The following is a 13,275-nucleotide window of genomic DNA, read 5'->3' as shown; positions in this document are numbered from 1 at the left end:
GTTATACGTCAAACACCAAAATATATGAGTACATAATACAAGATTAGTATAACTACAGACATAAGGTAATTGCCAAAAAGTGTCCAATAGTAGTGTAAAAACTATTACCTCTGGTGGGTGCTAATGCCTGCTGTGATGGTGTGATATGCTATGTGGGTATCATTTTTGTGTATATTTCTATTTTACTGATTATCATGGTGTTAAGGCCCCGTCTCACATAGAGATTTACCAACGATCACGACCAGCGATACGACCTGGCCGTGATCGTTGGTAAGTCGCTGTGTGGTCGCTGGGGAGCTGTCACACAGACAGCTCTCTCCAGCGACCAACGATCAGGGGAACGACTTCGGCATCGTTGAAACTGTCTTCAACGATGCCGAAGTCCCCCTGCAGCACCCGGGTAACCAGGGTAAACATCGGGTTACTAAGCGCAGGGCCGCGCTTAGTAACCCGATGTTTACCCTGGTTACTAAAAAAAACAAACAGTACATACTCGCCTTTCGGTGTCCCTTGCCATCTGCTTCCTGCTCTGACTGAGCCGCCGTACAGTGAGAGCAGAGCGCAGCGGTGACGTCACTGCTGTGATCTGCTCTCACTTTCCGGCCGGCAGTCAGTCAGAGCAGGAAGCAGACGGCAAGGGACCTGACGGACATCAGATGGTGAGTATGTACTGTTTGTTTTTTTTTGGTAACCAGGGTAAACATCGGGTTACTAAGCGCGGCCCTGCGCTTAGTAACCCGATGTTTACCCTGGTTACCAGTGAAGACATCGCTGGATCGGTGTCACACACACCGATTCAGCAATGTCAGCAGGACCTCAACGACCAAAAAAAGGTCCAGGCCATTCCGACACGACCAGCGATCTCGCAGCAGGGGCCTGATCGCTGGTACATGTCACACATAGCGAGATCGCTACTGAGGTCGCTGTTGCGTCACAAAACTAGTGACTCAGCAGCGATCTCGCTAGCGATCTCGCTATGTGAGACGGGGCCTTTACTGTATCTTGTAGGATGAGTTGTTATTTGCCATCTGATATTCTCCCCACAGTTCTGTATTGTTATCTCTCCACAGGGTCAGTGAATAATGTTGTTTGCTAATATGCTAATGACATATTGACCTAGCTTGTTGAAACAATGAGCCCCTGAGACCTTCCCCCTCCTGGCCTGTGAATGAGGGGGGAGATTTGTAAATATCAGGGAGGTGAGACACAGAGATCAGTCTGATGTGGAACCAAGATGTGAAGAGCATATCAGAGAGAAAGAAGAGTATATGGACTGTTATCCTCTGTGCTGGATTGTTGGATTTTTATCCTGTTACTGAAATGCATTCGTGTTCTGGAATATTTTATCCTTTGTGTGATGGATCGTATATATGGACCTTTCGTGTTTTGCCTAAATAAAGGTCTTGGAATTGTTCACTATTCTCTTGCTCTGTTGATTGTGTGATACTGGAGAAGGAACCCGTGACACCTGCCCCTGTGCACGTTTCGGCAAACTGCCTTCTTCTGGGGGTGGCATCACACCAACAAGAGCAAGGTTATATAGTTTAAAAAGACCAATCACATAAGACATAACAAATCAGGGACAAACTAACAATCCCTCTCTATGGCTGAGGAGCTACTGGAACTTGATACTGCATCTATCTAAAACCAGCAAGGGAGGTGTAGAATAACACATGTATACACCCAATCATTGATCAAGACTAGTGTTGAGCATTCCGATACCGCAAGTATCGGGTATCGGCCGATATTTGCTGTATCGGAATTCCGATACCGAGATCCGATACTTTTGTGGTATCGGGTATCGGTATCGAAACAACATTAATGTGTAAAATACAACATTAATGTGTAAAATAAAGAATTAAAATAAAAAATATTGCTATACTCACCTCTCCGACGCAGCCTGGACCTCACCGAGGGAACCGGCAGCGTTCTTTGCTTAAAATGCGCGCTTTTCCTTCCTTCCGTGACGTCACGGCTTCTGATTGGTCGTGTGCCGCCCATGTGGCCGCGACGCGACCAATCACAGCAAGCCGTGACGTTATTTTCAGGTCCTTCTAGGCATTCAGTATTTTAAAATTACGTTCCGGCTTTGTGATTGGTCGCGTCGCGGTCACATGGGCGACGCGACCAATCACAAGCCGTGACGTCACGGGAGGCAGGAGACACGCGCATTTTTAAAATTACATCGCGGCTTGTGATTGGTTGCGTGCCGCCCATGTGACCGCGACGCGACCAATCACAGCAAGCCGTGACATAATTTCAGGTCCTGAATGCAGAAATAGGCATCAGGACCTGAAATTACGTCACGGCTTGCTGTGATTGGTCGCGTCGCGGTCACATGGGCGGCACGCAACCAATCACAAGCCGTGACGTAATTTTAAAAATGCGCGCGTCTCCTGCCTCCCATGACGTCACGGCTTGTGATTGGTCGCGTCGCCCATGTGACCGCGACGCGACCAATCACAAAGCCGGAACGTAATTTTAAAATACTGAATGCCTAGAAGGACCTGAAAATTACATCACGGCTTGCTGTGATTGGTCGCGTCGCGGCCACATGGGCGGCACGCGACCAATCAGAAGCCGTGACGGAAGGAAGGAAAAGCGCGCATTTTAAGCAAAGAACGCTGCCGGTTCCCTCGGTGAGGTCCAGGCTGCGTCGGAGAGGTGAGTATAGCAATATTTTTTATTTTAATTCTTTATTTTACACATTAATATGGTTCCCAGGGCCTGAAGGAGAGTTTCCTCTCCTTCAGACCCTGGGAACCATCAGGAATACCGTCCGATACATGAGTCCCATTGACTTGTATTGGTATCGGGTATCGGTATCGGATTAGATCCGATACTTTGCCGGTATCGGCCGATACTTTCCGATACCGATACTTTCAAGTATCGGACGGTATCGCTCAACACTAATCAAGACTACAACACATGCCATATCACGCTTAGTGCCCGCCCGTCTAATTTACATAAGAGCAAATACTGCACTATAGAAGTGGGTTGAACATTGTATAACTAGTGGCCAATCAAGTAATAAAGGTGTGTCCCAAAATCAAATTCGTATAGAGGAGACACCCCCCAAAAAAAATAGTGCCTATCAAACTTGTAAAAAGACATCCAGTGAAGATGAATGAAATGTCTTTAGATTGTGTATCCCTTCTATCCATCGGTTCCTAGAGGCTTGATGAATCTTCGAATGGGATCGAAGTCTTTTTTGCCACCTTGGCTAAGGTGATGTCAATTTTTGGAACTTCCTCCCAGGGCTTAGTGTCTTCCAGTTCGAAGGGCAAGGGAAGTCTAAAGTCTCCGGGAATAATAAGTCTTTTTTTCGGCATCCTCCCACTCCTCTATGATCATGATGAGGATGTGATTGTTAACAAGGAAGACTCTGTGTCTCTGGGATCTCAGACTGCTGATCATCTCTTTCTGTATAGAATGAGATTTCTGGGTTTCCTCCACCTGCATGGTACTCCTAACTGCTCGGAGGTGCTCATCCGCATCCTCAGATGAGAAGAGGTATTTTTCTCCTCTCCTGGAGGGTCTGTAACTGCTTCTCCATCTTCCTCCTAATCAGACCTGCAGAAGAGAACGTCTTCCTGGGAGCTTAGCTCTATCTCCTACCTTGGCTTCTTGGTATGGGGACCACCCTGGGACTCTGACTATGAAGAGTGTGCATAGAGTAAGCCAGAAATAGAGGCCTGAACCTCTTCCCTGATGATAGATCTCATATCCGTTAGCAGGGATGACTTCTCCCCCTGATGACTTTGGAAGTGCAACTCTCACACAGCTGATCCATGCATTTGGAAACTTGACATTGCAGATAGCGCATCTCCTACATTTCCCTGCTTTCTCGCTGTCCATTTTAGGTTCCGTAGAGGTAGATGACCCCCCTAAAATACAGAGTACATGCTATGTGTTTTTATATGGGGTAAGGGGCTGTCAGTGGGCATATTCCCTACCAGACACCTACTCGCATGCCCCTGGGCCTATTTGGCTGTAGTCTGTCTTGCCTAAATCCTCCATGCTGAGCATACAGTAGGGCAACTATACAGACAAACAGTACCACATTTTTGCGATACAGTGTCTGATGAGGCGTAGTCCAGGATTCCCTGTGCTTGTATCCTGTAACTCTTCCTGCGTTCCACCGTGGAATGCATGCTGACCACAAACCCGGAAGTATGCTGCCCTGTTGCAGTGATAACGTCACCAGAAGTGCGCCCTCAGTATTTCCAGCATGCCGGAGCCAAGAGCACCCCCGTAGGAGGAAGCAGCTCACAACCCGGGAGGTTGAGGAACCCCCCTTCGGTGGGTGTCGGCCACAGACCGCTTGACAGTGGGAAGGCAGAGGCTGGGACCCCCGATCCCACTGACTCTGTCAGGAGGCATATGCTGGAGCTCTTCTCTCATCATTTCTATCCTCACAGGGACAGAAAAAAACACTAAGGGGTGGATGTAGGATGGTCCTTTTAACCTCTCGTTATTTCCTGCCCCACAGGATGACCTCCACAGTGCTGTCAGGAGAATTTTCCATTGAATCAGCCCAATGTTATAAAATTCTGTGAATACCCTGGGGGTTACAAATGATCACTACACAACTAGATGAATTCCTAAAGTGACATAGTTTCTAAAATAGGGTCATTTGTGAGGGTTTCTGCTGTTTTGGTACAACAGGGGCTTTGCAAGTGTGACATGGCAGTCTTTCCTTCTGAGCCCTGTCATGTGCCAAACAGTAATTTTCCACCACATGTAGGGTATTGTTGTACTAAGGAGAATTTGGACAACATATTTTAGGGTCCATTTTCTTCTGTTACCATAGTGAAAAAGAAAAATCTGGGCCTAACGCAACATTTTTGTGTGAAAAATGTATCTTCTCATTTTCGTGGCTCAACAAAATAAAATTTAGTGAGACACCTGTGGGTTCAAAGAGCTCACCACACCTCTGAATAAGTTTCTTGAGGCATGTAGTTTCCAAAATATGGTCACTTGTGGGGTTTTAACACTGTTCAGGCACATTAGGGGCTCTACAAATGCGACTCGGCTTTCGCTATCGATTCCAGCTAATTTTGTGCTACAAAAGTCAAATGGTGCATGTTCCCTTCTAAGCCCTGCCGTGTGCCCAAAAAGTAGTTTTCCACCACATATAGGGCAGCCATGTACTCAGGAGAAATTGTCAAACAAATTGTAGGGTTTTCTTCTATTATGCTTTTGCAAATTTGGGGCTAAATCAAACGTTACTAGGGTAGGAGGAAATGCAGTAGTCCTAGGCTCAATAGTATTCCTTTTAACTCCACCCACATTGCAAGATGCCCATAAAGTGCAAGGCTAACTAAATAACATGCCACAAGTTATGCTCACCCATGTGTGTAGTCTCCTGCTCGTGGTGTCAGACAGATGAGCCCCGATGCACGTTTCGCGTTCTGAGCTTCCTCGGGGGGCTGTCAAAGACAGCAATGTGGGTGGAGTTAAAAGGAATACTATTGAGCCTAGGACTACCGCATTTCCTCCTACCCTAGTAACGTTTGCACTGTTGCTTTTTTGCCCTATTTAATTAACTATTTATCTTACATGCTGTTTTTGTTGGCACCTTCACACATGTAATGTGTGTGTCTTCATGCAACTGGTGTCTTTCAGTCATTCACCTTTTCCTCATCATTGGTATTATCGATTGTTTTACCTTCTGTTTACGCATTTATGTAAATAAAATTTATATGTTTCATATGAAATTGTTGGTGTTATGAATATTTATGGGGCATTATGCTCTTGGTTTATTATAGGACATTTTTGTTTTGTAAATTTTGTTGGAAAAAAGTTAGAAATTGCTGATAAATTTTTTATCCTTTTAACTTCTTGTAAAAAAAAATTGTTTCAAAATTGATACTGATGTGAAGTAGACGTGGTAAATGTTGTTTATCTATTTTGTGAGGTATACAAAAGTTTCAATTTTTTTGACATATTTTCAATGGTTTTTATAAATAAACACAAAAAATATCAACCAAAATATTATGCTACCATGATGTACAACACGTCATGAAATATTAACCTAAAAATCACTGGGATACGCTGAAGCATTCTAGAGTTATTACCTCATAAAGTGACAATTTCAGCTTTTTATTTTCTCCCAGGTAACAGGAGAAAGTGTACAGCAACACCCAATATATGGGGAAAAACTACTGTTTGGGCAGCAGGGCTTTAAAGAGAAGTAGCGCCATTTGACTTTTTGAATGCAAAATTTGCTGGAATCAATAACTGAAGCCATGTCGCATTTGGACACCCCTGTTGTTTCTAAACAGTAGAAGCCCCATGCAAGTTACACCATTTTGGAAACTAGACTCCTCAAGAAACTTATTTAAATATGAATTGAGCACTTTGAACCACCAGATGCTTCACAGAAGTTGATAACGTTGAGCCCTGAAAATAAAAAATCTAATTTTTCTCCCAAAAATATTCTTTTAGCCCCAAATTTTACATTTTCATGAAGGTACAGTATATATATATTTGTCAGGATGGGACATCAACTTTCCCCACCATGATCACTGATGTAATACTCTGCAATGCTTTTAAATTGCAGGGCATTAGCTCAGTGTCTCACAGGCAGGATGGAGGCATGTTAGCTCCTGCTCTGAGCAGATGCTTGCAGGGCACTGTCACTGGGTGACCCCGCGGCAATCTTTTGGCCTGGAGTCACCATGAAGACAGTCGTCACAACGTGATCGCAATTGAATTGTGCCAATGGGAGCAGAAAGGGAGCTCTCTCCCTCTGTGATGCTCATTGATTTCACTGTTACTATTGCCAGTGGCATCAGAGTGGCTAAACGCCAGCGATCAGTGTTAGCACCAATCTGTGGCATTGCTGCACAATGTCAGCTCTCATATAGAGCTGACACCCTCATTTGATCTATACAGCGTTCAGTATGAGCCTGCGTGATCGTGAAGAAGTATATGTACAGCGGTTTGTGGGAACTCCTCCCTCCCATGTGACTTAATGCCCCCTTCTTGCGACTCTATTTATATGTTAAAAGAGAGGGATGAATCTACACAGACACGCATTTGGCTGTATGGCCATGTATATTATAGTGAGCAGATAGGATTGTATAATTTTCGCATCAGTTGTTTCATCTGCACCCTACGTACATAACAAAATCATTTTTTTTTGATAGAGTGAGTTTTGTGAAAAATGTTCAGCGTGCCACAATATCCAAATTGAGGATATATGCTCTTTTATGAACTTGAAATTGTTGTATGAATGGATACATACTAAGCATCATATTTCTGATCCCTTCTGATTGCAAAAAATGAAAACATTTCTACATAAAGTAATAAGTTGTAAAATTCTGAAGATGACCTATCAATCATGGATAATATGACCATTGAATATATGTATATATGCACGAGTATTAAACAATACAAACAATTGATATAACTTCCAAGATACTAATGTGTGTGCATATATATAAAATATATAGAATACATATTCCATAGCTCTGTTTTTGAAGCTCATATCAGCCAGTATGGGGCATTGTCTGACATTATTTTGTAAGGTTGTACTAATGAGGAAATATCTGCAAACCCACATAAATGGGGACTAATAGAACTCAGTTATTTCCATGCTTAGGTTTCCTTTTTCAAGAAAAAAACATAGTGAAGCAATAATGTGATTGGGCAACAATACAAGCATGATAGTATAATACCAAAATTTTGAATTTACCACGAAAAATATTAAACATTTATACTGTATATGTTCATCTTAGACGAAGTTCTTACATTTTAAATGTGTTATTAAGGTTTAGGTTAACTTTATATCATTGTGAAAAGTTCCAAATAAAGAGGTTGTCTTATAAAATGAGCCACTTTTCTACCACCCGACAATCAGTTGATATTGGTGGGAGAAAAAACACCAGGGCCATAGAGCTCAAAACACTGCAGGGGACGTGTAGCATTATATGGCCACCATCAAAATAAATTAATGCATGGACCATTCAAGTCCACTTAGTATCTATCTGTTTTGGCTCATAACTGAGTTTAAGGGGACAAAATTCCTAGTAGGGCATATGTACAGGGGTTCTATTCATGTGACAACCCATTTAACATGTATCAGTATTAAAAAAGTTACCAACCTTATATTTTATATATAACTATTGTTCACTTTTAAATCAAATAGTAAGAAGAGTAGAATTATCTAAGGAGAGAACTGAATTCCAAATTGTTTCTATTAGTACAAGTTCGATTTAATAAAAGTCTACCAAAAACGCATGTCTACCATACACATAGCCTAGACTACAGAGGGAACAAGAAGTCCCATGGGCATGTTATACATCCATTTAAAATATTTTCCCTGGGAGTGATATATTTAGGAACCAAGAAGCTAAAATAATAATAATAATAATCACAATTATATTAATATTTTTATTATTATTATTATTACTATTATTAGCTATGATTAATAACAGCATTAAATCATAAGAAAAACTTACAACTTGGTATTAAAGATTTGACTGACTGATCATTCAATTGACTATATTCTAGCTCATTAACACATGTAGCATTCTCATCATTTCTAGATGATTTTCTCCACTTTGCCATTTGAATCTGCAAAATTAAAGAAAAATAAACATATATATAAAAAAATACAAATTAAAGCTTGAGTTTTTCAAATTTAAGTAACTAACTTAAGAAAGATAAACAGGTAGATTATAGATAGATAGATAGATAGATAGATAGATAGATAGATAGATAGATAGATAATAGAAAAACGATAGATAGAAAATGGATAGATAGAAAATAGATAGATGACAGATAGTTAGATAGATAAATAGACATGGTATAGATAGATAGATAGATAGATAGATAGATAGATAGATAGATAGATAGATAGATAGATAGATAGATAGATAGATATGAGCTAGTGAGATAGCTGGATTGATAACTCCTCTCACCATTATGTGAAGTTACAAGAAATGTTGTGAAGAGACTGAAGTATACTATGCAGCTGTTAGAATTTCCATAGAAAGCTAAACGTTCCTTGTCACGGTTATGATGCAATATAAGGAAATTAATCACGTTTCCTTAATAAGTTTTAATTTATTTAGTATGGAAACATCCCCTAGTATTTCAAAATTACCAACTTTGTTCACACATATCATATGTGTTCTGTATTCTATTTACTATTTAGTTTTTTTTTTGGTTTTTTTTTTTTGCCTTTTTTAAGTCTTTTTCCTGGGCTGTGTCTTATATTATAACATTACTGCTCAAAACTCTTCAATTGAACCAGTGTGAGCTGAGTTGCAAACAAGAGACAATTAGTGGCCCATTCTGTCACTGGTGTCTGCTTTTGAAAACTGATGCAAAAAAAAACCCCTGATTAGGTTATTCCCAATTTCAGTTCCGCAGGCTGTTTATACCTTGTTCACTCTTGGCTACTGCTCATGGCCCAGAGCTCCAGGGAAAACACAGCCATACTATAATCCACCTCAGTCTTAAATAAGGTAGTTGCCCAAGTAGGTTTTTAAAAAAGGTGATGAGATAGGGAGCCAGGTTTGGCTTCCCGCAGCTCCTGTGTCTACCATACACAATTATATCAACATATTAAGGATGATTAGTATAGCATGAAACTATATCTGGCTCCCTGCCCAGTGCCCTTTCTATGATTCAAGTGGCACAATGACAGTAGTGCCCCCCCCGTTCCTCCACTCAGAAATAATGCTCTATCTCTACCTCCAATTAGTAATAGTTCTTCCATCTGTGCCTCAGAATAGTAATAATGCCCCCTATGTACCTCTCCCCATAGCAATAACGCACCCACTGTGCCTGAAAAAAGTAATAGTGTCCACATTCTGCCCTGCCTTGTTCTTCCTCATAGCAATAATGCCTCCAGTGAGCTTCCACATGGTAATATTACGCCTCTCTTTGCCTCCACATAGTAATAATGTCTCTTTCCAATCATTGTCCTCTTGTAACTGGCAATAAAAATAAGCTAAAACTTACCTCTCCCCACTCCCACGTCAAGCAGTGATGCTCACCTCCTCCTCCTCTTTACAGTAGACTCCAGCCAGATGCCGGCAGCAGGATGAAGTCATGTCCTTACAAGTTACAACACCTAAAATCTCATGTGTGATAGATGAGGAAGGGAATGGCGCTTCACTCTATTTTTTTAACAATCTACGCTCCAATGCAGCCTTCTATCAAATAAACCCAAATTGAACAATTACTAGAAAGGCTGTCCATCTCTGCTCACTTATGTATGCTAGTACTTTAGTTGCTTCTCTCTCTTCTACAGCTGCAATGTATATTATACTGTTCTATGTCCCAACTGCTGTCTATAGAGATTGTTTCTCATGATAGTAAAATTAAGTTAATATGATTTCCATTTTTTTGAGAAAATTCACAATTTTTTAACTATGAATTTTTCTGCCCTTAAAACTAATAGTCATATTGCACAAAATAGTTAATAGCGAACATTTACCTTATGTACACTTTATATCAGCATCACTTTTGAACAACTATTTCTTTTGCTTGGATGTTAGAAGGCATACAAGTTTAGCAGCAATTTTTCATTTTTTTCAATGAAATTTCCGAAACCTGTTTTTAGGGACCACTTAACTTTTAAAGTGACTTTGAGAGGCCTATACATCAGAAAACTCTCAAACAAGACCCCATTTTTAGATCTGCATCCCTCAACATATTGAAAATCATTTTCAGAAACTTTCTTAACCCTTAAAGCTTGTATGAATTAATACAAAATTAAAGAAAAAAAATTACATTTTTTCTTTTTTTACAAAAATTTGCTTTAGCCCAAATGTTTTATTTTTACAAGGGCAAAAGGAGAAAATTTAATTTGTTGTGCAATTTCTCCTGAGTACACTGATACCCAATATGTGGTTATAAACTGCTGTTTGAACACATGTCAGGATTTGGAAGGGAAGGAACGCTATTTCACCTTTTTACAGCGTAATTTTACCTGGAAGATTTTGTGAACGCCATGTTGCATTTGCAGAGCCTTAGCTGCCAAAACAGTAGAACCCCCCTTCCTTCCCCCACACACGCAAGTTACCACATTTTGGAAGCTACAGTCCTCAAGGTATTCATAGACGGGTGTGATGACTATGTTTGATTTACAGGTGATTCATAGAATTTTATAATATTGTATCATGAAAGTTAAACATTACTTTTTTACAAAAAACTGTTGCTTCAGCCTCAAATTTTACATTTTCATAAGGGTAACAAGAGAAATTACACAAATGAAAGAGAGGTGAATTTTCTTCTAAATACACTGATACACATGTAATGGTAAACCACACTTTGGGCACATGGCAGAGCTTAGAAGGGAAAGAACATTGACTTTTGGGGCATTTTTTTTTTAAATGGCCTACGGATACCACGTTGCATTTGAAGGCCCCCAAGTTGCCAAAATAGCAGAAACTGCACACAAATTTACTAATTTTGGAAACTGAACACTCGTTATCTACCAATGTCCTTTTTGGGATGCCTAATCTTTAGCTTCTAGCAACTAAGATTTTGTGATTTTTAGAATTAGGTCCAATTTTTTGTGTTGGGTTTGTAAAATGAATGTTTACAAAATAGGAAATCATGTCATTGTCATTTTTAATTGAATATTGGGACTCCCTTTTCTGAAAAATCTGTACTTGAAACATTTTTGCAAATTATGTCTCTGATTCATTAGGACCCAAATCATTAAAAATATGTCATTTAAAAAAACTAAATCAAAATTGCTAATTTGGCAAGTAATGGGTTAAGAGTTTAGTGAGCATTTTAAATCAACAGGTGATTTGCAGAATTTTATAACATTGGGCCGTGAAATTGAAAGATTACGTCTTCTGCTAAAATGTTGCTTTATCCTCAGATTTCTCACATAATTGCACAAGGGTAACAGGTGAAATAGATAATGAATTTTGTTGTGCAATTTCTCTTTAGTATGCTGATACCCTACATGTGGTCAGAATCTATTTATGTGCGCAAATGTAAGAGCTCGTAAGGAAAGGAGCGCTATTTGATTTTTGAAGTACAAATTTGGGTGGAATAGCTTCTGGGCACCATTTTGCATTTCCAGAGATGCTGAAGTGCCAAAACAGCAGAACCCTTCTACCCCTAAAGTGACCACATTTTAGAAACTGCACCCCTCGTCGAATTTATCTAAGGGTGAGATGAGCATCTTGAGCCCACTGGTGCTTCACAGAATTTTACATTATTGGACCATGAAGATACATTTTTTCCTATTTGCAATGGTAGCAGGAGAGAATTGTTATGCAAGTTTTCCTTTTTACCGCAATCTCTCAAATTTGGTCAGAAACAATTGTTTGGGTTCACAACTAGACTCGGAAGGGAAGAAATGCCATGTGATTTTCAGAGTGCAAATAGATTGTGTGTTCCATGTCACATTAAGATAACATTTAAATTTCCAAAACAGCATAAAACCTTGCATGTGACCATATTTTGGTAACTATACCTCTTGAGGAATTCATCTAGGAGTGTAATGAGAATTTTAAACCCACATGTGATTCATGGAATTGTATTTCATTGTGTTATGAAAATAAAAAAATAGTTTTTTTCCACTAAAATATTATTTCAACCCCACATTTTTAATTCTCAAAAGGGCTAATAGAAGAAAATAGACCTTGTCATTTGTTATGCAATTTCTGCTGAGTACGCTGATACGCCATATGTAGTCAGAAACTACTTTTCAGGCACAGTGCAAAGCTCAGAATGGAAGGAGCGTCATATTGGAGTTCACATTTTGCTGGAATAGTTTATGGGTTCCATGCCACACTGACAGAACCCCAGAGGTGCCAGAACAGCAGACCCATCCCATAAATGACCCCATTTTACAAAATACTTCCTTCACTGAATTCATCTAAGTGGTGTAGTGAGAATATTGACACCACAGATTTTTACAAAATTTTTATACCAATTTTATACCATTTTCTGAATGTGGCGATACCATATATGTGTGTATTTAAAAAAAAAATCTTTATTTTCAATGGAAGAAAAGGAAGGTGGTTTGAATTTTGTTCATTTTTTTACTTTTTTTAAACTTTTCACTGTTATTGTTAGCTCCCTTACCGCACGTAAAGATGCAATTGTCCAATCGCCTGTGCCATAGACAGCGATGTGACAGCATCGCTGAATATTGGTAAAATTATGGTCTCCTTCGAATCCCAGTCACAGGTAGGGTTTCAAAGCATTTCCATAATAACAGACGCCCTGATGGGCAGAGAGAATGACATGCACCCATGCCGGCTTGTGTTACATGCCGCTGTCAGAGAT

General features: G+C 40.0%; 1 protein-coding gene across 1 annotated transcript in view; it reads right to left on the bottom strand.

Moving 5' to 3' along the window:
• The window catches only part of LOC143799966 (uncharacterized), a 107,468-nt gene extending 98,891 nt beyond the window's left edge, over positions 1-8,577 (bottom strand). The window contains exon 1 of the mRNA XM_077281168.1: positions 8,472-8,577. Within this exon, the coding sequence (XP_077137283.1) occupies positions 8,472-8,577 (106 nt within the window). The remainder of the gene's footprint in view (positions 1-8,471) is intronic.
• Between the last annotated feature and the right edge of the window lie 4,698 nt (positions 8,578-13,275).

The sequence above is a fragment of the Ranitomeya variabilis genome, chromosome 1 (genome assembly GCF_051348905.1).
Source record: "Ranitomeya variabilis isolate aRanVar5 chromosome 1, aRanVar5.hap1, whole genome shotgun sequence".
In the NCBI taxonomy this organism is placed as follows: domain Eukaryota; kingdom Metazoa; phylum Chordata; class Amphibia; order Anura; family Dendrobatidae; genus Ranitomeya; species Ranitomeya variabilis.
This window is presented reverse-complemented; position numbering and strand designations above follow the sequence as displayed.